Source organism: Mus pahari, chromosome 17 (genome assembly GCF_900095145.1).
Source record: "Mus pahari chromosome 17, PAHARI_EIJ_v1.1, whole genome shotgun sequence".
Taxonomy (NCBI): domain Eukaryota; kingdom Metazoa; phylum Chordata; class Mammalia; order Rodentia; family Muridae; genus Mus; species Mus pahari.
In genome coordinates, this window is record NC_034606.1 from 67,857,936 (window position 1) to 67,884,637 (window position 26,702).

At 51.3% G+C, this 26,702-nt stretch overlaps 1 protein-coding gene across 3 annotated transcripts; it reads right to left on the reverse strand.

Annotated features, from left to right (window-relative positions):
* Positions 1 to 531: 531 nt before the first annotated feature.
* Znf385a (zinc finger protein 385A) lies at positions 532 to 26,453 on the reverse strand. 3 transcript variants are annotated; one of them, XM_021216364.2, is made up of 8 exons: positions 26,383 to 26,453; positions 19,404 to 19,540; positions 6,727 to 6,837; positions 4,614 to 4,776; positions 2,505 to 2,747; positions 2,250 to 2,419; positions 1,996 to 2,091; positions 532 to 1,860 (listed from the first exon to the last, which is right to left on the reverse strand). In XM_021216364.2, exons 1-8 carry the CDS (start codon positions 26,390 to 26,392, stop codon positions 1,630 to 1,632), a joined length of 1,161 nt encoding a protein of 386 aa, XP_021072023.1. In that variant the 5' UTR covers positions 26,393 to 26,453; the 3' UTR covers positions 532 to 1,629. The 3 variants fall into 3 exon arrangements, with proteins under 3 accessions (XP_021072023.1, XP_021072025.1, XP_029386912.1); XM_021216366.2 differs by lacking the exon at positions 26,383 to 26,453 and adding an exon at positions 20,549 to 20,650; XM_029531052.1 differs by lacking the exons at positions 19,404 to 19,540; positions 26,383 to 26,453 and adding an exon at positions 9,821 to 9,951.
* Between the last annotated feature and the right edge of the window lie 249 nt (positions 26,454 to 26,702).

The window sequence follows — 26,702 nt, forward strand, 5'->3', positions numbered from 1 at the left end:
GTAGCAGATCTGCAGATGGCACAGCCTCGGTGGCCTTGGATATAGGTCTCAAAGGATCCTTAAAAAGACTCAAGCCTGCTTGTTGGATTTGCAGATTAGGAAACTGAGGTTCAGAAAGGACAATGATCAAGAATCAGTATATGAGACCCATCCTTCCTTCCTCTGCCTGTCTTGTCGTGGGTTCCCAACAGAGTCACAAAAGTCTGGGTTCCTTCCTTCCTCCGGGTTTAGACCCCTTCACTAGAATTGAAACACATTATCGAACGGGAGACTCCTTCTATGCGTCCTTAGCGCCGCCTAGTGGAGTTTTATCGAATTCTCAACAGCTTCAGCTGTAGTATCAGAAATGATTTCCTTCTAGCCAAGTTTACATGAGACAGGGCCTGGGAGTTTCTGCTGGCTTTACACAGCCTCTTCCCAATCTCATTTCCCGGTATTCTTCCTTAGGTGTCAGACTTCCTCACCATAAGACGCATCTTCCGAGCAAATCGCTACCCAAACAGCAAGCAAAGACAGTCTGAGTCCTGGGCGGGAGGGCAGAACAAATCCAGACTTTATTGTCAAGGAGAGAGAAAGAGGGAGGGGGGTTTGCTACATTGTCAAGCAGAAAGAGTCCATGGGGAGGGGAGGGCCAGTGGGGGCCAGTCCCCATCCCGGGTCGGCGGCTGGAAGGGCTGACCACACGGAAACCACAGAAGGGACGGGTTGGGGGTCACACCCCCGCCCGAGTTGTGCAGTGGAGGTGTCACGGGAGGGGGCAGCCATGAGGTCTAGGAACTGGAATGGGGAGGCTACAGACGGCAAATCCTGCGGAAAGGGACGGGCCTGGGCGGGGGCGAGGCTTCTATTGCTTTTTGCTCACAGTTTTGCGGAAGGCGAGGCGGGGGTGGGCTTGGACTGGACACCCCTTGCCCCCCTTGGTACCCCTTGGGCGATGGGTGCTGGTGAAAAGAATGGAACCCGGACCGGGGAGGAAGAAGGCGAGGAAAGGGTCTATGAGGGCATCTCCTTGGTCCCACCCAAGTGCCTGAGATGCCCCCAAGTGCTGCCCCCTGCGATGGGTCCGACTGGACCTGGGGCTGGGGCATGGTGCGGGGCGGGCACAGTGAGGTTGCAGGCGGTAAAACCAAAGTGCTTACGAGGGACCCAGGATCCCGCCTGTTCCCCTCCTCCTGCGGAGGATGGGGTTGTTCACGGAAGCGCTTTAGTTTGGGGTAGGGGAGCCGGAGTCCCAGAGTCCGCTTATTGCCAAGAAAATCCATGTTCTCCCCCCGGGCCCCGACCATGGCTTGTGAACCCCGTTTTGTGCTAGGTTTGGAGGGGAAGGGTTGGATGGACATGGCTTTTGGGAGGGGGTGTCTCCGAGGGGGCTCGGGGGTGAGACGGCCCCCCTCTTTTCTAGGGGAGAGGGAAGGGCAGGGGGCGGGGTTCCCTGAGATCTGGGGTGTTCCCCCCCTTCTGAAGCCCCCCTCCCCCGCTACCCCTCCCCTTTCCTGGAACCCCGTACCTCGGGGTGGGGGGAAGGAGAGACCATTCAGGGAGTGCCGGGAGGAGGGGCGGGCTGGGAGCCCGGAGACCTGGGTCCCGGCTGGAGGTGGGGGATTCAATGGGAGGGGTTCAGGGTTGAGGTCAGTAGGGGGAGAAGAGGATGGGTCCGTGCGCAGTTCGGATGGGTCCCGGGGCAGGGTGGAGTAGAGGGTGTGTGATCGGTGGTCCCTGCAGAAGAGGTGCAGCTGGAGCTGGACGCAGGGACAGCGGAGATCCTGCTGCAGCGGCCATCACCGCAGCCACCGCTAGGGGGCTCGGGAGCAGGCCACCGGCCAGGGACTTGGGCAGCTCCTTTGAGAAAGTCAGCGTGCCCTGCAGCAGGCAGAAAGATGGGGACAGAGGTCGGACCAGTAGTCCAGCAAGCCCAACCTCTGCCGGCTTGCCCAGATCCCTTTCAAGCTTTCCTGGATCCTCCCATAGCCCATTTCCCCAGCATCCAGGCCTCACCGCCAGCTCTGCAGCGCCCCTAGGCTTCTTGTGCCGGCTCAGTAGAGGGTTGGGCTTCCCAGCCACGCCATCTCGGTGCCTCCTGCTGGAGATGTGCTGTGGTGCAGTGGGTAGTGGGCTGTGAGCTTTCAGCAAAGAGTAATTCCCGGAGGCAGGGCCATTGCTAAGTACTGGGCCACACTTCCTTCTGAGTGGTCCTTACCCAAGTTCCCTTCCTTTCAGTGGGTCAAACTATTCAGGTACCCTGAACATACCTGTTTCAGCTGGACCTCCGAATTGACCTTGACATTGCAGATCTCACAGTGGAAGGTTCGGTCCTGGGCAGGAGCCTCTGGTTCCCCGGGAGTGGGAGGCCCCAGCCGAGGGTAAGCTTTGATGGGTCCCAGCCCACTTCGGGCCTCCAAAATTGTCTTGTGCTTAGTACCTGGCCCACAGAGATAGGAGGTGAGGGCAGTGGGGGTGAAAGTGAGCTGAGGACAGGAGACTGCTTGGGAGTAGAGGACCCATACCTTTGTTGTGTGCCTCAAGCTGGGACAAGGAGTTCACAGCCACCTTGCACAGTGCACAGTAGAGCAGACGTTTAGCCTTCTCCTCCTCTTCCTTGCTACCCCCAGGCAGGGAAGCTGGGACTGAAGTTCCCCCTTCACCCTTGGTTACACCCTGTCCAGACTCTGGAACACTGGGAGGGGATGGGGAGCCAGGCTGTTTCTCTGGGGATCCTGGGGCTGGACCCAGGCCATTCTCCATGGAAACTGTTGTGGAAGAAACATGGGGTCATCCCAAATGGCTCTTCATGTGGAGGCCCACCACCATTTCCTTGAGGGTAAGGGCCCAGGAGTCAGTCCCCACCCTGTTACAACATGCATGTTCTCATGTCCTGGGCCACAGCCAAATTCTTTGCAGCTGCCACTGGCTGGGTGTGTGCCTGCAATGCCTGGCTCACTCTCCTAAAGCTGAGGATAGCCAAGGGAGGCTCTTTCTACCAGGTTACCTTTGGGGTAAAGTGGGTACCCTGCTCAGCCAGGGGTAAAGGCAGACACTAAGGATTCGTCCCATCGTAACCTGGGGGCCCAGCCTGGGCTTCCCGCCAGGACCACCCCTTCCCAAAGTCTTGCCTGACGTTCAAGGAGGTATGCCACGCCACGGAGCAACGGGAAGGTGCAAAATAAGGAGGAGGGAAAGTGGGGAGAGGTAGATGTAAGCATAGCAGAGGGAAACAGAAACAAGAACCAAAGAGGGAAGAAGCAGGGATCCAGGCTGCTCTATAATTCATGGTTCCATTAAAGATGCACAGGCCCCAGGCCTCTGCACCGGGCTCTTGCTTCTGTAGGGGAAACTCTAGCACTCCCACTCTTGCTCCAACAGATGATCCAGTTTCCGGGTCACAGGGAGGGTTGAGGTGGAAGCAGGAGAAGGTGGAAGAATTCTTAACCCCTGCAGGTATGTGCTTGTCCATCCTACGACCCCTCCTTTGTGTCTCCTACTCATTCAATGACATCTTCCATCTTTATCTCAAACCACACAGTACATCCTCATCAAACTGGACAGGACACCGTAGCTTATGAAAGCAGTGTGGGTACACTCTCTACCCCATGTCCTCAGAAAGTGTGCAGGGACCACATGAAGTGATGTGTGTAAAGCATCTATAACAATAGTAGTTAAGGAATGTTAATTGTCACCAACACCAACGCTTCCCATCCTTATTTTATACAAGTGCTAATAAACTGAACCAGGATTACCAGATTCAGAATCAGCCAGAGTACAACTAGAACTCAGGCCTGGCCCCCAGATCTTAGAATGTCAGAGGGTGGTTCTGTGTGTCTGTTTGCCTGTGTGTGTGTGTGTGTGTGTGTGTGTGTGTGTGTGTGTGTGTGTATTCACAGTGGGGGGGGCCTGGATCCCAAGCTGGTGATACAGACACTTGTTTCTCATTATTTTTAGGGTGGGGCAAAAGAGACAAGGCAGACTGAGGAAATGAGGACCAGGGGAATGTTAGGTCTCTCTGGAGTTGGCCATGACTGATATCTGATGTGGTAATCCCAGGGTGGGGGTGGCTGATATCCTTCTGTCCCCATATCCTCTCTGTCCCAGTTCCTTGGAACTAGGGTTGAGGACTGCCACCAGCCACGAGGGGAGAGGAACTGCAGAATTGCTTTCTGTAAAGCAGAAAAAGAACTTAAAGATTTTTCTTTAAAGAAGTTTCTCTTTCTTAACTGGACTCTAAGAAGTCCACAGGTCCATCCAAGCTCACTTAGGGAACCTCCTGGGCACATGGCTCTCTGTCTCCAGGGATGCCTGGCCAGCACAGAGGGGCTTCATCTGGATCGGATGACTGTCTCCATGCTCCTGGGGATGCCTGCCAGGTGGCCTCACCCTAGCCCCTTGCTGAGTCACTGGGCAGTGGAGAGGACAGACAGTGGGGACTCTGTTGAGCAGAGCTGAGGCAGGGGTGGGTGGGGTGACAGGATGGAATTCTGACATCACTACGCCTGGCTCCAGGACTCACCTTGGGTGTTAGTGGGAATGGGGACTAAGGGAGGAGGAGAGGGGGAGTTCTGGGAATTTGGAAAAGAAAGACAATAGATCAGTTGAGAAGTGTGAGAGGGGTTCAGACATACCTGGACGAGGGGCTACACCATCCCCACTCGGAGGGGTGCTGCCTGCTGGAGCTGGATCTCCTGATTCCCGGACACTAGGCTCCCTGCCTCGGGTTTTGGCAGCTTCGATGCCTTTGACTCTTCGGGCATGGCGATTACCCTTGTAGTGCGCCTCAGCCTGGCTCTTCAAGGATGAAGAACACAGAGTCTGAGATCACCTTTCATCTGCTACACCCCACAGAGCTCCTGCAGGTCTCGGGGTGGCCTCAGCAGGCTGCGGTGTGCTCAGCCTTTGCCTCTGCCATGTAGAGCCCATGCTGACACGCCTGGTTACTGCTGTGGCTGAGATGGGCTGCTCAAGCTTTAGTCCCTGGGAATCTGGACCCTGGCCTAGTCCAGTTTGTACTCCACCACCACACCCAGGACCTGGCTGATGACTCAGGCCCCCCACCTAGTCCTGAGTAGAGGGAGGGGACCTTCAAGCCGGCAAGAGAATGCTGAGCTGGGGGGAGGCATCCAAGATCCCAGGTGCCTGGGTTTCTCCTCTGCCCAGGACCCTGCCCTGCTGTTTCAGTAGCTCTGTCCTGATTCTTCCTTTTAGGCCTCATTTTCCCTGGAGCCCCTGTCTGTGGACACCCTGGAGGACCCTGGACTCAAGCCCAGCTCTGGAGACGGGAGACAGCTGTCATAACAGAGAAACTTTATGGGGGAGGAAAAGGGAGGCAAAACAGGGGAGAGCTGTCTGCTATTGGCTTTCTATCCTTCCAATCTTGTTCCCTCCACCAGCAAGTAGAGTCAGGGTTGGAAGAGAGGATGCCTGGAGTCTAAGCAATGAGGTCTGATGCTAGTCTGATTCCGGCTCCCCACCCACTGCCTGCCCATACCCTCCTCTCCCATTTGTGCCACCACTAAGAATGTATAATATTAGAGTCACAAGGTCACCTAAACAGGGGTAGAAATGAAGGTGTGGATGGGCCGGGAAACAAGATTGACAGGAGTAGAGCAGTGGTGTACAGGGCCCTGCTGTATAGGACACCTGTGCATGTGTATACATGTGCTGGGTAGAAAAACAGAACATGTTTTCTTTGCCCTTGCTCAGCAGAATAAGGCTCTGCTGTTTTTTTTCCCTAAAGTTTTTAGAGCCTGCACCCTTACAAAGTCTGGACCTAAATAGAAATCCCAGTGGAACTTTAGAGGGAGGAAATCATGAGGAATGTCCCAAACTTTCAATGTGATTTGGAGGGAGGTAGAAAGGAGTAGAGAGAGGAGGAATGTGGGAGGTTGGAGTGAAGTAGGAGGGGCAGTTCAGCAGATGTCAAAGAGGAACTAGGTTCTACAGAGAGCCAGTGAGATCAAACTCAGCACCTACAGATGGAAGGTTAGAGGCCACACACCTTCCCTGACTCCTGTGTTCCCAGGCACTCTGAGCAGGGAATGCTCTAACCCCAAGGGAGAGAAGGGCCAGCCTTAGAGGATTTGTCTGCTTCCTTCCAGAACACACAGCAATATCCAAGCCTGGTGGCACAGGATTATAAGGTTGAGATATGAGGATTGAACGTTCAAGTCCTGTCCAGGCTACAGTAAGGGAAGGGACAGCTCGGGGAATTTCTGAAGCCATGCCTCAAAATAAAAAAAAATAGAAAAAGGAGCTGGAAGCTGGGTTGGGTGTGGTGGTGCATGCCAATGAGTTCCTGGACAGCCAGGGCTATGTAGAGAGACCCTGTCTCAAAACAAAACAAAACAAACAAACAAACAAAAAGCCCCCCCCCCAAAAAAAAAACCCGCAAAAGAAAGTAAAGGTCATTGTGGCACAGGCCTTTAATCCCAGCACTTGGGAGGCAGAGGCAGGCAGATTTTAGTGTGAGGCCAGCTTGGTCTACAGAGTGAGTTCCAAGACAGCCAGGACTGTACAAAGGAGTCTTGCACCAAACAAACAAAAACAGCAAACAGAAGGCACAGCAGACACTAGTCTCTCTCATCAGCTTTCCAGTGACTCCTGCCACCTTCTTCCCTGGGTTCCCTCAATACCCCCTTAGTCACTGCCCCTCACTCAAAGCTGCCAGCACTCGCCCTCCCTCAAGGTCCCATGGCTCCCTCACCCTACTTGCCAGAAGGAAGCGGCTGGGCTTCTTACCTGAGAATTGAAGCGGATTTGACAGACATTACAGGAAATGACTGGCCGCTTGGTCTTGAGCAAGGGTCCTCCAAATGTGTGGGAGAGCACAGCTTTCTGTACAGGGTCCATCTGTGGATGTTGGGTAGGGTGAGCTAGAAACCCCTGTACAAGCTCATCTATGACCCCCATTTCCACCAGCTGAGGTGAACCAAGGTTCTTAAGCCCTGCCCCAGGCCTCAAGGCGCCTAAGGCCTCTGAGCCTGTTTTCTGGTTCTCACTAGCCCAGTCTTCATAGCCCTGGACGGGACCTGATAGACATACCAGCCCCATCGACCCCATTTCATAGGAAAGTAGAAGTGGTCTGTCCAAGGCCACGTCATGAATTTTCAGCAGAGCTGCACGTCGGACCTGAACTCTTACTCTGACTTGACACACACCATCAAGGTTCAACTCTGTTTCTTTGGCCTGTCTTTTGAAGTGAGGCCAACCTGTCAAAAGCCACTGATAGGCAGTCCCAAGGCATCGGAGAGAGATTCTAGGGCCCCTGAATCCTCCTGGGCCTACTCTGGGTACAACTGTCTGCCAAGTGCAGCTTTTGGTTCCAGAAGACAGATTTTCCCCGTTTCCCATCTCTGGGCCCCACCTCACGCTAACATATTTAGGCTCTGGGTCTCTGTAAGTCAGAAGCTTCTAACAGGAAACAGGAACTTGGGAGAGACTTGGTGATTCTATTGAAGAATGGGGAAGAGGAGAGTGGGAAAAACTGATAGGGTCTGAGGGAGTGCAGGACCTTCTGAACCTTCTCTCCACTATCAGCATCAGCAGGGGTTCAGGGCAGAGCTGTTGGGCTTGAAGGGATTAGGAACCTTTTCTGCTCCACCCTGGATCAGCAGATGTCTTTGCAGTCTCCTGCCAAGAGTTCACATGAGCAGGGAAAAGGACAGGATAGTCTCCGAGGCCTTCGGATATTCAGGGATACAGCTAAAGGGCCAAAGGCACAGAAACAGCTACCCTGAGCAGTTCTGCCCCTCTCCCCCTGGTGGCTAGGGAGGGGAGAGCCTGGAATGTAGCCAGGGTTACACAGACTAGGTATAGCTGGGATGTCTTAGAACAACTCAGGACTGAAACCTTATCTTCCAAGGGGAGAGGGTTAAGTAAGTCATGTTTGGTGGCGACTCAGGGGTCCCTAGTAATTCACTTGAACCTTTCCCTGTGCACAGGTTTTAGGGTTTCCCATGAGACAATCTGAGGGACAGAACATGAATCTGTTTCCCCCCAGGAGTCTCTCTAGCTGGTTGAAGTTACTGTCAGGAATGGGGCTTCAGGGTCCCAGCGAACTGAGTGCTGACCTATGTCTGTTCCATTTTGGTAGTAGTGGATGTTGGAGCCATGAATGAGTTAGGATAACCTGTGTGACAAGTATCAGTCTCTTAGCCTGCCCTTGGCCAGAAGCAGCCCCTTTTAGTGGCTGCCTTCACCTCCTACAAACTTCTTGAAAATCCCAATCACATACAGGGAAAAGTCAGAGGGAGGTGAGGGGAGAGGGAGAGGGAGAGTTAGGAATGTGTGTGTGCATAGGTGTGCAGCCATGAGCCTTCCATCAGTGAGTGAACGGGTGAAATGAGAACAACAGCCACATACTGTATGTATCATTTGAAGACCAACATTTCTTCACTGGGGGCTTTGCTGACACTGCGGATGGTCAGGTTGTGTAATCTTCAGCTGTGTGTTTATCTGCACAAATGTATGATATGTTTGGCAGAAAGAAAGTTGGAGACAGGCTTTAATCAGAGAGGGGAGACAGATTGCTGCTCTCAGCTTCTAAGTCTCCAGGCTTCAGTCCTTTTTTTTTTTCAGAGACATCCCCCACCTAATTCTGCCCCAGGGTTCCTGGGCTTCCTCATACACTGGGTGGGGAATGGGAATTCCGCCCAAACAGAAACCTAATCTGGGCCAGGAAACCTAAGTCGTGTAAAAACAGTAGGGAGAGAATAGGATGGAGAAGAGAAAGCATCTCCTGGTTCTGTCTGTACCATCACTCCAGCCAGTTCCCAGGAAGGTCTAAGGCCAAGAATCCCAAGGATGAGTTGTGGACTGGTTATCCCAGTCTCCATCCCCTAAGAGTCTAGGTTCCACCCAGATCCTTCCCCAGGAGTAGTTTGGGGAGTGGAACAAGAAATGGAGGGAGCCAAGCCAGCTTGCCCCAATCTTTCTTCCAGGGACTGAGGAGACAGCTGGTTGAAGGTGAGGGCTCAGGGCCCCAGTCCCCAAGTAGGTGGAATGTGAGCCACTGAGGTACTCCTCTAAACCAAGGTCAGGAGGCCCCGGTGACCTAGATGAAGGCTCCCTAGGGAAGGGTGGAGACTGGCATCTCTGAAGACCCATTTCATTCTAGAGACCCTTCCCTCGGATACTGGCCTAGACACACCCTGGCAAACTCTCCAAAGCAGTCCCCTCCCACCTGCCCTCCAACAGTGGTGAAGGGGAAAGGCTCCCTGAAGCTGGGCGAAACGAATCAGGCAAGGAGGGAAGGGCAAGGAGGAGGGAAACCAGATCAGGAGCAGGAGGGGGCCTACTATGATTAGGTTTCATCTCGCTGTCCTTTATCGGATGGAACCCACTGCCCCTTGTTCAACCACCCGCTTCCCTACCCCACCCACCCCTCAAAAGAAGGCGACAAGAGAAAGGGGTGGAATGGCAGGGATGGAAAGACCTGAGGAGCAGAAAGGACTGACAAGGGGCAGAGGGAGCTGAGGGTGTCCAGATAGCAGGTGGGAGTTGGTGGGGAAGGGCTGCCGGGAAGAGGGCAAGGCAGAAGAGAGGTCTGGGCAGCATGGTGATATAAGGGTAGGTGTAGGACCGATGGCAAGTCTGAGATTTTGGGGATTCCAAGGACCTGGGAAGCAGAGGCTAGCGTATCCAACAAGGTGGCAGTAGTCGGGGGCGCCAGTTGGGCTCCAGAGATCGGTGAGGGCCGCGCCGCGTGGGGGATGGGCGACTGCCGAGGACTGGGCGAGAGGAGAGGTGGCCGGCCCCGCAGGGCGGGCGGGGATGGGATGTGGGGGCGCTGCGGCAGCCGCGGAGGCGGGGAGGGAGGGGCTGGGTGGCTTACCCTGCGGGGCCCTGGTGGCCGCGGCTCCATGGCCCGGGGTAGCAGACCCAGGCGGGGGGGCCGAGCCTGGCCGGCCGGGCGGGCCGGAGACGCGGCGCTCGTTGCCCGGGCGGCTCAGGGCTGTGAGGCCCGGCTGGTTGGGAGGAGGGGAGGCGGCGCCGGTCCGTCCGGAGCCCGCCCTGGAGGCGGGGCCGAGGGCGGTCCGGGAACGGGGGCGGGGACAGGGCACAGGAGAGGGAGGCCAGGGGGCTCTGGCGGAGAAATCTAGAGACCGCGACCAGACACTGCTTTCGGGAAAGGCCTTGTTCCGGCCCGGGTCCTCTCGGCCAAGTGGCAGGGGCATTGACCTGATGACCGCGGCTACCAGCACTTGGATTCCTTCCTGGGTCCAGTGACCGCACCAGTCCTATGCATGACCGTGTTTGTCTAGCTCAGACATTGTCCTTTCTTTCACCCTTTCCACCCTGCTTTCTGCCTCTCTGCTGACAGCTTTTCCTATGCAACGCTCCCCCCAGCTTTCTCTGTACATAACCCCTGTGCCCCTGCTTTTAACAAGTCACTTCGCTCACGTGGGTGTAAAACCAAGCCCGGGTGCGGAAGATTCTGGGCGACTTCTCTGGTCAGTGGAGCCGAGGGCTGCCTGAGCAGAAGCAACCTTAGAGTGGTGGACATTGCCGCTTAACCTCTTTTAACCTCCTCTTCTGGGTTCTCCACCTGCCCCAGAACCAGGTTCCCAGAGCTACGCTTCGTGCACTTACTGCCCTCTGGTGGTCAAGTGGGGCAGTACTGAGAAGGCCAAAGACTTCCCCATGGCTAGGACACTTTATTTTGCTTGGGCTACCCAGGGCAGCGCCCATCCTACCCAGGGCAGCGACCAGAGAGATAAGTGAAACTGGATACTGGTTTGAGAAAAGTCGACTATGGGCGACAGTAATGGGTGTCCAAGGGTAAAGGCAAACAGTGGACTGAGCGTGGAAAGAATGAGGGAGATAATAATGCACATGTCTGAGGGGCAGCAACCATTCATGTAGGAGAGAGAGATACTAATCCACAGGGAGAAGCTGCCATAATTCCACCACCACCACCACTTACTGTCGATTGAGCCCGTGGAATGTGCCAGCTCTGCACTGGGCTCTTTGCTTGGATTATCTAATTTAATCATCACAACTGTGACTTGAAGTAAGTACTATTATTATCTTTACTTTATAGATGAAGGAACTGGGGTTTAGAGAGGTTAGATGATTTGCTCAAGGTCATAAGCTAGTAAGTTGCTGGACTGGGATTTGAATTTAAATCTGAGCAGCCTGACTCCAAAGCCATGGACTTAGCAGCTGCACAGGCCTTCTGAAGGCGGCTGGCTGTGCAGCATTTCTGCAGTCCTCACTGCTCTGCAGAATCTGAACTGTCATGCAACCAGATACTCTCTCTTGTCCTCTCAACCTCTACAGAGCAGACTTACCTCCCTAACCCCTCCAGCTGCTGGCTCTGTTTCTTTGGCCAGAGCCACCTCCTGTTCCCACTACCCAATTCAGCTTATTTTCCAAGGCCACAGCTTTGGCCATCCAAACTTCCTTTTCCTCCTTTCCTTTAAATAACAGTGATCAGGTGGCAAAACTCTGAACACTAACTCTGTGCTAGGCATTATGATTTTGTAATACAATACACAAGGCCTTGTAGATTTGTACTATTACTGCCCCCGCTCCCGTGTTTGTTGGACAGTCTTACTAGGTAACCAAGGTGTTCTTGAACTTGTGATCTTCCTGCCTCAGCCTTTTAGGTGCCGGGATTACAGGCATGTGCTGCCAGGCCTGACCAATATCTATTTTACAGTTGACAAATTTAAGGTTTGGGCTGCTTAAATGATTTGCCAAAGTTTATAAAGCAAGGAGTTTGCAGCATCAGTTCACTCCCTAGAAATCAGACGCTAACAGTGGTGCTGTTTACCACCCTGCTGCACTCCCAAGTCTATTTACACTCACGGCTTTATTGCTTTAGTTACTCACGTCTTCTGAGGTATCGGGGCTTGAACCCATGGTCTCACACATATCAATATTCTACCACCACTGAGCCATATTCCCAGGCTTCATTCTTTGTCAATGGCAAAGTTTTACTTTAGTTCAGGCTGGCTTGGAACTCACCATGTAGTGCAGGCTGGCTAGAAATTCATGGTGATCCTCTTACCTCAGCATCCTGAATGCTGAACCACCACACCCGGCTCCAACTCTCTATCTTACACTTAAAAAGGGTATGTGTGTATGTAGATGGCTCACTGGGTAAACACCTGCTGCTAAGTCTGATAACCTAAGTTCAATTCCCAGAGCCTATGCAATAGAAGGAAGAAAACTCAGTGGACAGGTGGGGATTAATTCTCACAAGCTTTTCTCTGACTCCCACATGCATGCTGTTGTATGTGTGTACACATTTCCACCCCCCCCCCGCCCTCGCAATAAATAAATAAAATGTATGGCTGGTATGGTGATGATGCACACTTTTAATCCCGGTGCACGAGGGAGAGGCAAATGGGTCTCTGTGTGTTTGAGGCCAGCTTGGTCTACAGAGTGAGTGACAGACATGTTAGGTCTATATAGAAAGACCTGTCTAGATAGATAGATAGATAGATAGATAGATAGATAGATAGATAGATAGATGGATAGATGGATAGTTGGATAGATGGATAGATGAATGGGTGGGTGGACGGATAGACAGACAGACAGACAGATAGATAATGTAATAAAAAGAAGAAAGCTTGGTGGTGGAGTAATTCATGCCTGGAATCCCAGCACTCAGAAGCCTGAAGTATAAGGATCTTTGTGAGTTGGAGGCCAGCCTAGGCTACATAGTAAAAACCTGCCCCAAAAAAACAAAAGAAAAAAAGCCTCAGAGTCTGGACCGGGCGATTCAAATTACTTGGGAGGCAGAGACAAGAGGGTCTTTACAGATTTGAGGTTAACCTGATCTATTATCTAAGTTCCAGGCTAGCCACTAGCCAGGACACTACCTCAAAAATCCAAAAATTGCCAGGCAGTGGTGGCACATGCCTTTAATCCCAGCACTTGGGAGGCAGAACTCTTTGAGTTCCAGAATAGCCAGAGCTACACAGAGAAATATTGTCCCCTTGTCTCCCCCAAAAAGCAAAAAATAAAAGGGTGGCCAGTGAGACAGCTTATTTGGCATAAACACTTGTTACCCAAGTCAGAAGACCTGAGTTCATTCCATGGAACCCACCATGGAAGGAGAGAACCGATTTTCAGGAGCTGTCCCCTGGCCTCCACCCACATGCTGTAGTATGCACATGTACATGTACACAATACTAATACACCTTAAAAACCAAACAACAACAAAATAAGCTTGATAAAACAAAACTATTCAAAATACAAAAGGATATGAAGTTGACCCTCCGTGCTCTGAACTCCAGGCCTGTGGGTTCAACTGATGGTATACTGAAAATATTTGAAAAAAATCATGACTGTATTAAACATGCACAATTTTTTCTTTATTTTTTTGTATTACACGTATTTACTTGTGTGTGTGTATGTGTGTGTATAGATCTTTTGTGTGCACACTCATGCCACAGGGTGCTTGTGAGAATCAAGAGAACAACCTGTAAGAATCAGTTATCTTCTTTTACTATGTAGGTCCGAGAGATCAAACCCAAGTCCTCACACTTGGCAGCAAGAATCTTCACCCACGGAGCCATCTAGTCATCCCCAAACTTTTATTCTCTTGTCATTATTCCTTAAACAACACATTTGTGGTGTGTACTATAAATGACCAGAAGCAAGCCAAGTATAGCAGATAAGCAGGTTATTTGTAAATATTGCGTTACTTTATACAAGGGACTTTACCATCCTCAGGCCTATCAGTCCTGGGGTCGTGGATTCAGTACTCACGAATGACAAGAGATGATAATAAAATAAAAAGTACATCTTGGTGGCTCAGTCGAGGGAATCACTTGCCAGCAGGCCTAACAACCTGAGTTTGATTCCTGTATCAAAGATGGCAGGAGAGAATCAACTCCTAATCTTTCTTCTAACATCCACATTTGCACCTGCACTCACATACACAAATAAAATAATAAATATTATTGATAAAGTATTTTTAAATGAATAATTATTTTCATCTGCATGTGTGTCTGTCTGTACACTATATGTGCCTGATGTCCCTGGAGGCCAGAAGAGGCATCAAATTCCCTAGAACTGGAGTAATCAATGTTTGTGAGCTGGGAACCAGTTGGGTCCTCTACAAGATCAATAAGTGCTCTTAACCACTGAATCGTCTCTCCAACCATGAATAACTAAATATATAAAAAACAAAACCAAAGCCAGGTGTGGTGGCGCACGCCTTTAATCCCAGCACTTGGGAGGCAGAGGCAGGCGGATTTCTGAGTTCGAGGCCAGCGTGGTCTACAAAGTGAGCTCCAGGACATCCAGGGCTCTACAGAGAAACCCTATCTCGAAAAACCAAAAAACCAAAAACCAAAAAACAAACAAAAAAAACAACAAAAAACCCCAACAACAACAACAACAACAACAACAAACAAACAATCCACAAACCCAAAAAACCTGCCTCAGAGCCAGGTGAGGTGGCACATGCCTTTAATCTCAGCACTAGGGAAGCAGAGGTGGGTGGATCTCTGTGAGTTCTAGATCAGGCTACTCTATGAGGTGAGTTTCAGGTCAGCCAGGGTTACAAAGTCAGACCTTGTCTTAAACAAACAAACAGAACAAAACAAAGCAAAAACAAAAACCAACCAACCAAACCCACTACCTCTCAGGCTTGAGAGATGGTTCAGCAATTAAGAGTGTGTGGTGTTCTTCTACAGGACCTGAGGTCCGATCTTAGTACCTACATCGAGTAGATCACAGTTCCAAGAGGATCTGATGCTTTTGCACTCCCAAGGCACCTGCACTCAACTGAACATGCTTACACATGTATAAACATATTTTCAAATAATAAAAGCCAATCTGTTCTTAACTGTAATTTCTCCTTCTCCCCACAGAGTGGCGTCATTTGTGATTTCTTGGGTATCTGTCCTGTTGACACTCCAGCACTTACATAGAATCATCTCCCTCTTTTACGTTTTTAAACACTACCTGGTATTTCATACCTTGCTCTTTTTTTATTATTATTATGTTTTAATTACTATATTTTGTGGATGTGCGTGTGCGGGAATAAGTTCTAGCTTCCACCATATGGGTCCCCGGGGTAGAACTCAGGTCTTCAGGCTTTGTGGAAAGCATCTCTATCCACTTGCCCCTCAAAACCCCTTCAACTTTGTTCAACAGTCTCACTCTGTAGACGACCAAGATGGCCTTGAACCTGTAATCCTTCCACCTTAGTTTTCCCTTTTTTCCTTCCAGTCCTATGCCTCAGCTGGCATTACAGGCCAGTGCTACCAGGCCTGGCTTTAAGTTTTTAATTTTACTTTAACATCAAATGGGGACATGGGCACATATGGAGTACATATGATGGCCAAAGGATAACTTGTGGAGTTGGTTCTATCCTTCCTTTTATGTCGGTTTTAGGGATTAAACTTGGGTCACCAGGTTTGCACGGCAAGTGCCTTTTAGACCCACTAAACCATCTCTCCCACTTCCACCAGCTTTTTTTGAGATTGTCTTGCTAGGTAGCTCAGGTGTGCATGGAGCATACTCCCTCCTTACTTGTGTCTCCCGAGTTCCACAGTTACAGGTGTAACCATCATGCCCGACTCTATTATTATTATTACTATTATTAATTTTTCTTTCCTAGTGTCAATCCTGAGGTTTGAACCCAGGACTTGATGTGCTACAGGCAGAAAGCTGACATCTGAGGCAGCTGCAGAGATGCTTTAGCAGTTGAGTACCTGATACTCTACCAGAGAACCCATCACCTGAGTTCCATTCGAAGCACTCATGTGGGGGTAAGCTCCAAGGGCTGACACCTCTTGTCTCAACGGCATCTGCACTCATGTATACACACCCACTACATACACATACCACAACTAAAGAGAATAAAACATATTTTTAAAAGCCAGATGGTGGTGGCGCACACCTTTGATCCTAGCACTTGTGAGGCAGAGGCAAGCAGATCTCTGAGTTTGAGGCCAGCCTGGTCTAGAGAGTGAGTTCCAGGACAGACAGGGTTACACACAAAAGTCCTATCTCAAAACAAACAAACAAACAAACAAACAAACAAACAAAACCTGGGGCTGGAGAGATGGCTCAGTGGTTAAGAGCACTGGTTACTCTTCCAGAGATTTTGAGTCCAATTTCTAGCAACGACATAGTGGCTCACAACCATCTGTAATTGCATCTAGTGCTCTTTTCTGAAGATGGTGACAGTGTACTCATATACATAAAATAAATAAAATTTAAACAAGCAAACCAAACAAAATCAGAACCCCCCCCAAAACAAACAAACGAACAAACAACAAAAATGCTTTAAAAGAGTTCTACTGAGCTACAGTCTCAGCTGGCCATGCTCAGGGTTTTAACTAGCTCCACTGGAGGCAGTAACTCCATGGAACTGTGGGAGTCAGAAATTCCAGTGTTGGGACAGCAAAATGGCTGAGTGAATAAAAGTGCTTGCCATCAACCCTAACACTTTGACTTTAAGCCCCAAAACCCACAGTGGAAAGAGAGGACTGCCTCCAGACCTTGTTCTCTGACCTTCTCACACATTGGCACAAGAGTATCGCCTGCCACACAGAGACACTAGAAATAAATAACAGTAAAGAGAAAGAAACCCTAGGCTATAGATGGATGGGGTGGCAGGCATATGCCTGCAATCCTGACCTTACAGAAGCAGAGGCAAAAATCAGAGGAACAAACAATATAAGAAACAAAACATATTTACATGAATGGACTAAAGATGAGTCTCAGATGAGTCATTTAACCTCTGTGTTTCTTCTTCTATAGATGGGGACAATTCCTGGATTGCTGAGCCTAAGAATATGGTATTTAGACAGAGGACAGCATCCCCTGTCCTTCAGTTCTAGTTACACCAGGTCACTTGTACTTCCCTAAATGACCCTTTCTTTCTTTTTCTTTTCTTTCTTTCTCTTTCTTTCTTTCTTTCTTTCTTTCTTTCTTTCTTTCTTTCTTTCTTTCTTTCTTTCTTTCTTTCTTTCTTTCTTTTTTTTGAGACAGTGTCCCTTTATGTAGCTCTGGCCATCCTAGAACTGACTATGTATACCAGGCTGGGTAAAATTCACAGAGATCCACCTGCTTCTGCCTCCCGGGTGCTGGGATTAAAGGTATGTGCTACTAAACCAGGTTTTGTATCAAGTATGCTGTCTGCACGTTTGTATGTGCCCCACATGCATGCCTGGTGTCCTCTGAAGTCAGAAAAGGGTACCAGATCTCCTGGGGCTGGAGTTACAGATGGTTAGGAGCTTCCATGAGGGCTCTGGGAATCAGACAGGGATCCTTTGAATGGCAGTGAGCTGTCTCTCCAGCTCTTCTCTACGGCTACCTGTACAACCTTGTGACTATTCTGTGTGTTGTGACATATGTCTGAAATTCCAGTACTTGGGGGGCTGAGACAGGAGAACCCCTAAGAGTTTGGAACCAGTCTTGGCCACACGGTCAGCCCTTATTTCAAAAACAAAACAAAGCAATACAAAATAAAAACTACCAATGATTCTTCAAAGCAAAAGTCGTGAGTCCTTGTCCCAGCTAGATTAAGGCTTTTTCTTCTGCATTTTCTTTATCCTGTTTAACTCCAGTTGGCTCTGCAGGTCCCCCTACATCCAGAAGATTTGTATTAATATCCCTTGTGCTCCCATGTAAGTTAAATGCTTTCAACGTGGCTCTTCATCTGGGTTATAGGTAACTTGCTTTTATTTCTGCTAAAACACGGGCTCCCTATGGGCAGTGGCCAACTGACTCCTGTGCCTCAGTATAGTATATGCTCATTGCTTTAGTATTTATTTATTTATTTATTTATTTATTTATTTATTATTTATGGCAATGCTGGGAATTGAACACAGGGCTTCATTCATGCTAGGCAAGTTATTTACCACTGAGCTAAATTCAAGTCCCTTCACCTACTTTTTTTTTTTTGAGACAAGGTCTCATGAATCTCAGGCCTGAAACTTGTTATGTGACTGAAAATAACCTTAAACTCCTAATGTTTTTGCCTCTACCTCTTGTGTACTGAAATGGCATCCTTATTAGTGTTTCTGTGACAATATTTATAATCTTCCTTCTGCTTTGTGGCATATATGCCTGTCTCCCAGTATAAGTTTGCTGAGGATAAACTGTCTTCTGTTCACCCTACTGTTCGCACAGGTCTAGGACAGTGCTATTTTTAGTCAGCGCTAGGTTCCCTCATCTGTAAAGTGAAGCTAATATCGCCAACCACCCCAAAGGATGCTGTAAAGGTTGAGATGTGACAAACACTTTGTGGGAGACAAAATGCAGTGCAGTTAGGTTTGTTTCCAGGAGGCGTTTGAGGCTGCAGCTATGAGCTGAAGATCTCTCTCTCTCTCTCTCTCTCTCTCTCTCCCTCTCTCTCTCTCTCTCTCTCTCTCTAGACAGGGGGTCAAGTATGCCAGGCTGAGGATGCCCTTGAACTTCTGATCCTCCTATCTTTCCCTCCTGAGTGCAGGGGCTACAAGTGTGCTCCCCCACACCTCATTGATGCAGTACCAAGGATCAAACTCAGGGCTTGTTTGAATTATATCTTAGGCATATACTGTGTCAACCGACATCCATCAGTTACTAAATACTTCTGAGCCTCAGCTTCTGACCCCATTTGTCAAATACAAGTGTCTTCCTTGCTAGGCTGTCTCTGTCAGACCTCCCAGAGGGCTGAGCCCTGGACTCATCCTTAGCTCTTTCCTCTATTCTTTCAACACCACTTGGTTACCATGGCAGGTCAATATTTCCTTGAAAGCATCTCACCAGTCTTTCCTCCTTCTCTTTCCCATTCTTACTGCCCATTTAGGCTTGTAAGGCCAGACAACCTCCTCCAGATTTGTCTTACCAAGGCACTCCCCTGCTAAAGAATGGGAAGTAGCTCTGTTTCTTTTCCCATTAAATAGAGAAGACTTCGCCATCCCTCCAACAGCAAACTGATCCCACCCACCCAGCTGTGTACTCTGGAGAGCTGGAGATGGTAAAAAAAAAAAATAAAAGTAGCAGTGTAAGCCCGATGCTCAGAGTTTGACCCCCAAGACCCACATAACTGCCCTCCATGCTTGTACAATGGCATGTGTGCTGTGTGTACCAGCACACACACAGGCACAGGCCCCCCCCACAGGCACACACATAAAGGAAAACCTTCACAGCCGTGCTTCTTGCCCCTTGGCTCTTTCCAATCCCAGCATCCTCAGCTCTTTGACTTCCTACAGCACTACCACCTAGGCCTCCTTACTCTCTGTATGGCGGAGCACTTCACTGAAGGACAGCACAGTCTGTTCTCATTACAGTTACTATAGCATCAGAGAGCCAGCAATGCTTGCCGTCCAGTGACTAGACACGAGGAACACAGGGGTCACAGGAAGTGAGAACAAGATAGGCTTAGAGGAAGAGCACAGCGGTAGACTGGGAGTGAGGGGATTCAGGGATGTGGGGCAGGGGAGACAGACAATACTCACTGTGCTGTAGTTGCTGAAGAGGCCCAGGGTTGGGGCTGGCTCTAGTGGGAAGGGCAGGATCTGCTTGAGGTCCATCGGGGGCTGCATGATGGGGGGCTGCCGGAGCAGAGGGAGGGGCCCTGCCCGGCTCAGGCTGCCTGAAAGGCAGAGAGAACACTCTGTGGGGTAGGAAAACTGAGCTTCGGAACCCCACCCAAATACACAGTGCTACTCCCTAGCTGAGGTTCCCATCCTCAGAAGTGTGCCCCCAGAGTGTACACACGTGTGAGCCATGTATACACGTCCCTTGCTGCTGCTGCTGCTCAAGGAGCAGATCCACTGTGGGCCTGGGGACACAGGCTGGTCTTCCCTAGGGGTGGTTTTCACTTCCCCCTTCTGCATCCTCCTTCCCCAAGCCCTTTAGGCTTTTTACAGACCCAAGAAAGGCCTGGACCTCCTCTGCAGACAGCCTACCTCTGGATCTACTCTGAATCTGGAGTCCTTTGTGTGTCTGAAGGTTTGTTGCATCCCCAGATCAGAGTCAAGAGGGTGACTTATCCCGCTGTCCAGAGGGGGACACGGAAGCCTGGATTCGGAAAAGGCTGCTGCACCTGGCTTCCTAAGGTATGATGCTGTTCAGGTCATAATTCCTGAAAAATTGTGGCCACCTCTGGGTGCCATTTGCTCTGACCCTTCTGTAGCCCCCTCCTTCCCACCAGACCCCACTGTCTCACCCACCGGGCAGGCTCAGTTCCAGCTCCGCAAGAGGAACCCTGGCCACCCCCTCTGTGAGGAGGGCTTGCATGTGACCCCAAGGGGAAATGAAAGTTCAGCCAGCCATTCAGTACCACCCCACAAGCCTTCTCCTCTCCCTGGAGTCCTGGAGGAGGCTCCACCACGTTCTAAAGGACCCAGCTCAAAGGACTCGGGACCCTCAGGGTTTCTGCTGGCCCGGCTGGCTTCCCCCTGAAGCGGTTGTTGTCAATCAGTTGGGCAATTTCTGCTACCCTCTACTACTTCAGCACCCTCTGCCAGCTGCAGGGGTTTCTGGCACAGAGGCCAGACCAAGAGACTGCCTGCCTGGCCCTGGACCTCCCTTGACCTTCTTAGGGTAATGGGTCCCCAGGATCCTTTCTTGTCCCTCCACTGACTCACCCCTGTCATACCTTCTGTAGCTGGCACTTGCTGCCCCCAGGCAGTGGCCTGGCCCTGGCCCCCTAGGGGCCTGGGCCTGACAGCGTCCCCTTCCCTTGGTTCTGCCCTCTGCCCCCTTCCTTTACCATCCCCCTCCCCCAGCCCAGTCAGTAGAATCAGCCAATCAGAGTCCTGGAAAAGTGGGGCAGAGGGGAGGGCGGGGGAGCAGGGATTAGGGGAATCTGAGGAGAGAGGGAGGGGGTGGGGAGGGCTCAGGCACAGCTGGGGGTGGAGAATGAGGTCCAGAAAGGTCTGGAGGGGTTCTTCCACCCAATGCCAACACTGGAGGCCAGTGTGCCTGAGGCAGACGGGGGTAAGGCTGCTGGGAGCTTGATTTCTAAGGCCTGAAGGAGAGGCTAGGATGTTTGCCTTTGGCCTTTGAACTGTTGGGAGTCTGAATGCCTTGCATTGCCTTCACATTTGGGATGGTGTGTGTGTGTGTGTGTGTGTGTGTGTGTGTGTGAGAGAGAGAGAGAGAGAGAGAGAGAGAGAGAGAGACAGAGAGAGAGAGAGACAGAGACAGAGAGAGACAGAGACAGAGACAGAGAGACAGAGAGAAAGAGAGAGAGACAGACAGACAGACAGAGACAGAGAGAGACAGAGAGAGAGAGACAGAGACACGGAGACAGAATATGTGGACAAGTGGCAAAGGCAGGAATAGGTGACTAGAAATGGAACAGACACAGAAGAGGCTAAGGATGGGAGAGTGGAAAGGGAGTTTAAAACCTGACAGGCAGAATGCAGAGCTAGATGAGGACAGGAAGACCCTGGGGCAGAGACCATAAGGTGAGAAAGATGAAGGTGAGGACAGGGACAGACAGACTGATCATCTCCTCCTTCTGATCTGTCCTCTCAGGCCTCTCCTCTGTGCCCCACCCTTCCTCACTGCCTGGCACATCAGGGCAACCTTAACGAGCCTCAGGAATGGTGAGAGAAACCCGAGTGCTCGCTCTCAGTGTCCCCCGCTCCCACTCCCAGCAGCTGGTTCAGGGCTGGCGCTTCCACCCCACCACTTGGCTCCTTGACCTTGTCCCTGGCTGTCAACTCTCTAGGATCCCACTCCCAAATCCATTTTAGAGGAGGGAGACAAGTTCCAGAAAAAGCCACAGAGAAACACTGGAAGAATGGCTATGTACCAGGCAGTGAGCCGGAGTCTTATCTGATGCAAGATGGGAGATGGGGCAGTCTGGGAAATGGCTTTGAGTCCATGAAGTAGCCAGGATTATTTCTTCTACTCAGCATGTGAGGAGACTGGGACTCAGAGAGGTTAAAAAACTTGGCTGATGCCACACAGCCTTAAGTATCCAGGGCTGAGAATCAAATCAGGATCTGTCGCACTCTAGCAAATTCTTCCTCTGCTACATCGCTCCCAGAGGGCTCTCATTTAACGCTGAATCGGAGGGCTGAGCACAGGCTCGCATCTGGTTTAAGCAGAGAATGGGGAAAGCAATTCCTTGCTTTTCCTGGGTGTGGAGTCCTCATTTAGCTTTACAGGGGGAGAGATGGAGGAGAACAGACAGAAGCCACTCAGCTCCCTGTAGCCTGGAACGGATGTGGAACAGGGTTGGGGTGAGAAGAGAGGTGGGACAAAGACATGAGATGAGGACAGCGTGAGGGGAGTCGGGAGGTGGGCAAGTGGTGAGGGACTAACCCTGGATTCTCATGGCTCTTACACTCTAAAATCTGAGGTGGGAGAGGGGCAGATGGCATCTTAAGAATTGGGTGAGCAGAAACAGGGCTCTTCAGGGCTAGGGCTCAGTGGTAGAGCACTTGCCAAGCCTGTGGGAGGCTCTTACTGCCCTCCCACTCCAAGAAAGCTCCAGGGTTCTTGGTTTGAAGCCTCAGGCCCATACACTGTTTTCTGAGAAAAATAGTTGCCATTTTTTAAAGCTTATTGCTTTCTCCTTCCTTCCTTCCTTCCTTCCTTCCTTCCTTCCTTCCTTCNTTCTTTCTTTCTTTCTTTCTTTCTTTCTTTCTTTCTTTCTTTCTTTCTTTCTTTCTTTCTTTCTTTCTTTCTTTCAGACTATAGTCCTGGCTCTCCTGGCATTCAGTATGCAGACATGCAGACCTTGAACTCACAGAGTTCTGGGAGGTGTACACTAACTACCACAACTGGCAAATTTTTTAAAAAAAGCTTTAGTTATTTTTATGTGTACGAGTGTTTTGCCTGCATGTATAAAAATGTGTGTATATCTGGTACCCGCAGAGGCCAGAAGAGGGTGCTGGATCTCCTGGAACTGGAATTAAGGGTTGGTTGTAGGCTGCAATATAGGTATTGAAACCCAACTCAAGTCCTCTGCAAGAGCAGCAAGTGCTGTTAACTGCTGAGCCACCTCTGAGCATCTCCTGAGGCTTATTCATTGACAGGACTTTATATAAACAATCTCCCATGAGATGGTTTCACTGTGCACTAACTGGGTGAGTAGCTGGTTTCTCTGACTGGCTCAGACTCATTTCTCATCTGTCAAACCAGAACAACAGTACCTGCCTCCCAGAGTTGATGACAGGATTGGACGAGTCTGTGTAAAGTGCTGGCACGACACAGCAAGCACTCAATAAATGTTTGCTGAATAAATGAATTCTTTTATGATAAATGACAGTTGGTTCAGATGGCAGGTATTACTAGACCAAGGTCACACAGCTAGTGAGGAACTTGAATGGGTCTCACAGAGTAAGGTTTTCAAGCATCATGCTTTTCTGGGTAGACTGGAGAAGAAAAGGGAGACAGGGAAAGAGGAAGGGCTGGGGAAGGAGCAAATCCAAGGCTTTTGTCTTGTGGGAGGTGAGGGCTGCAGCAAAGTTGGAAGAAGAGAAGGTTAGGTGGGGTTGGGAGGAGTTAGGATGGGGCTGGGGCAGGCTACTCTAGAGGGAAGCTCATTAGAGTAATTACCTCCAACAGACAGAGCCCCACCCTCACTCCCTGGGGGATTGTTAACATGTTCTATTCAAGACAGTTTCCAAGGGGGAGCTTGCAGACTCTTGGTCTGAATCCACTTGTCCATCTCCAAAACCCCATTTGGCCCTGGGTACATTTTGCATTCAGTCTCCCACATTCAAGCCATATCTAGCTTCCTGCATCTCAGTAAGGGCTGCTCTTTTCGGTCCTCCCCTAAAAGGTCTGGCCAGGTCCTGTGCCATGGCCCCTGGGCTTTCTTTGGTGGGCTGGGCAGGTTTGACGTGGAGAATAGGAACAGCTTGGGCGAGTCTGCTCTGGGAGTGGCTCGTCAGGGTAGGGCGGCAGCGGGGAAGGTTTTAGGGTAGGGCTGTGAGTTAGTGACTGTCTCACTGGGATGAGACTGAAATCTTGGTGGTGAAGGAACCTCATGAGGCTAAGAAGAGAACCAGCCTCTGAGGCAAAACAAGAGATTGAGATTTCATCCTTAACCACCTCTGTTTTCCCTCAGGCATTCTAGCTTCTTCCTCAGAATTGGCCAAAATTAGGGTCAGGGTAGTGGAGTAAGGCTTGAACTCTTGCATCTTATCCTTTCGGTCAAGTCCAGTGAATCTGTCCCCTCTGCCTCAATCCCTTCATCCTGGCAGAAGGCAGGCAGAGAGCTGGGAAGGCTTTGAAGTCAAAGATGAAAGAGACAAGGGGGTGATTGTGCACAACTAAAAACACCAGCCCTAATAACCTCGGGGTATATGTGGGTGGGGGTGGGACTTGGAGGGAGGAGATGCCTAGAATGGGAGGGGCTTATTGCAGATCTTTGGGAAATCTTCCCCACCTGATCGGAAGAGCCTTCCCTCTCCAGGCTTCTGCCCCTCACTAGACCAGGGACTTAGTTTCGAAGGACAGCGGCAGCCTAGGAATCTGAACTCAGAACTACCATCTTGAAGCCCGAGGTCCTGATTCTTATGTGTGCTCTAATTTTGTTTTGAGCTAGGTTCTCACTCTGTAGCCTAGGCTGGCCACGAACTTATTCTTGAGCCTGGACTCCCAATAACCTTCTCCCTCAACCTGCTGTGATGATAGGCATGAGACACCACATTCAGCTGAGCTGGGCACAGCCATCTCAGGGTTCCTCGAGGGCTGCCTTGTAGAGGACTCAGTGACCTTAGTATTCAGACCCGAACACCTCAGTATGATTCTAAAGGTGAGTCTTGAGCCCTGGCAGGCAGTTTCCTCCCTCGTCAGGATTTAAGGGGAAGGGATGAGAGGAAAGCTAAGCCGAATGGGGCACCACTAGATTCCCACCCCTCTGTGGACTTGGCAAAAGGAGGGAGTTAATTATCGTGTCCTCCAAAGAGATGGTTGGGCCACTTGGTGGCAGGGTCCAATGTCAGAGAGTTTGGATTCAGTCTTCTTGTGGCTGGGTGTTGGCAGGGGTCTTCCAGGTCCGACACCTAATTTTCTGTGGCTTCCAGACCAGGGCAAAGAAGGCTTAGCCTGGCCTATTCTGGGCAAGCAGACTATAGCCGCTACAGCTGGCCCAGGGTACAGCTAGTACAGGGAGCACACCGGCAGGCAGGCAGAATGTGTGTTAGGGTCCTGAGTCTAAACTGTGTTGAGGTGTCTCCCGGAGTTAGAAGGCAGACCACCTACTAGAGACAGCCTTGGGGCAGAGGGATTTAAATAGCTATGATGGTTGGCCAGCTGGAGGGAAGCAAGGCATGAAAGTCGTGAGAGATGCTGAGACCACACAACAGCTAGATGGAGGAAGGACGGAAGAGTAGAGAAAGGGGCTGGGGAAGATACACAGTCACTGGAAAGAAGAGGACACAGGCAGAGAGTCTTGGGAGAGGGTCGAGGACACGGGATATAGTTCAGCATTAGCACAGAGCCAGGTGTCCTCGGTGGGGGCAGGGAGACCACAGGTGTCTGAGAATGGTGGGGGGCTTCACAATAAACAGGGCCCTGGAACCGGCCTAGCCAGGATGGAGGGCAGAGGTCAGAGCAGGCCCTGCACTGCTGTGGCAGCAGGGTTGAGGGCAGGGGCTGCTGCGGAGTCCGGAGCACAGCTAGGCCCTCTCCTCCCCCATCCCTGGGGCTCCCTTCCCGATGTAGGTCATGAAGATGGGGTGGCCAAGGCTGAACGGGCTGGCTGTCAGAGCCCAGCGGGACTTCCCTTCCCCCACTCTGACTTTCCTTCTCTCCTTGGTCTCCTGTAGCCCCCGACTCACGGCTGGGGTGGAAGGGAAGAAGGAAGAGAAGAAGAAGGGCCCAGGCAGCCGGCGCAGGGAGAGAGGGGCAGGTCCCGGCGTGTCGGGGCAGGATGGCTGCGGAGACAGGATCTAAGCCGCAAGAGCCCGGGGTGGACAGTTTCCCACCCGCTCTTCTACCCAGCCCCCTTATCTTCACCCGTCAGGTTCCCACCTCCCACCGCACTCACCTCGAAGCTACACCCAGCATCTTCTTCCTCCGCCCCCCACTTCCTCCTTTCCCTCTTATCCTGGGCCCAGAAGGCTGTCGGAGTGGCTAAGCCAAGGGTGGGGGAAGGCGCTGGGGGTGACGGGTCAGAACCTTTACCGCAACTCCACCAGGCCAGGACCAGCCCCCTCCCACAGTCTCTCCTACACTGTCTTATAATATTCATGAGCCTCATGAATACGCAATGTTCTCATTATGGGGCGGGGGTCTCGCTCTCTCGGCCTTCCTTTTGCCCCTCCCTATGTTACCAGGAGAAACCGCAGCTAGGGGAAGAGAGGAAGAGGGGACCCCAGATGTGCAGCCAGATGAGGGGGGAGGGGGATTGAGTGGCAGACGGGCGGCCGCAGTCACCGCGGTGCCGAGGTGAGGGAGGGGGGGTTGGTGACCCAGTGAGAAGGAACCAGGTACCCGGAGCCCAGAGTCGTGGAGACCACTCACCGAGGATCATGCTGGGGACCCTGGCTCCCGGGGTTCCGCGTCGTTCTGTCCCGGGGGCCGTTCTGGTCGGACTCGGGGTACGGAGGGGGGAGGAGTCGGGGAGGAGCAGGGGCGGGCCAAGGCGGAGCGGGGGCGGGGCCCACAGCAGGTGAAGACCGGAGGGGGCACCCTGGCACCCCGGGCTCCGCGAGGGGGCGTCCTGGCAGCCTCCCGCTTCCTCCAGCCTTTCAGTTACCACCCCCAATCTCTGGGTTTTAGGATGTCGCTTTAGCTGGGGCTGGGGAACAAGATGGTGTGAGGTTATTGAGGAGGCTGGAAAC

Bases quoted from the DNA above. Each gene is read 5' to 3' on its own strand.
- Znf385a (XM_021216364.2), bottom strand. The intron at 2,420-2,504 runs GTATGGGTCCTC...TCTGTGGGCCAG, and splicing joins GCTTGAGGCACACAACAAAG to GTACTAAGCACAAGACAATT. The intron at 2,092-2,249 runs GTATGTTCAGGG...ACTGCACCACAG, and splicing joins CGGAGGTCCAGCTGAAACAG to CACATCTCCAGCAGGAGGCA.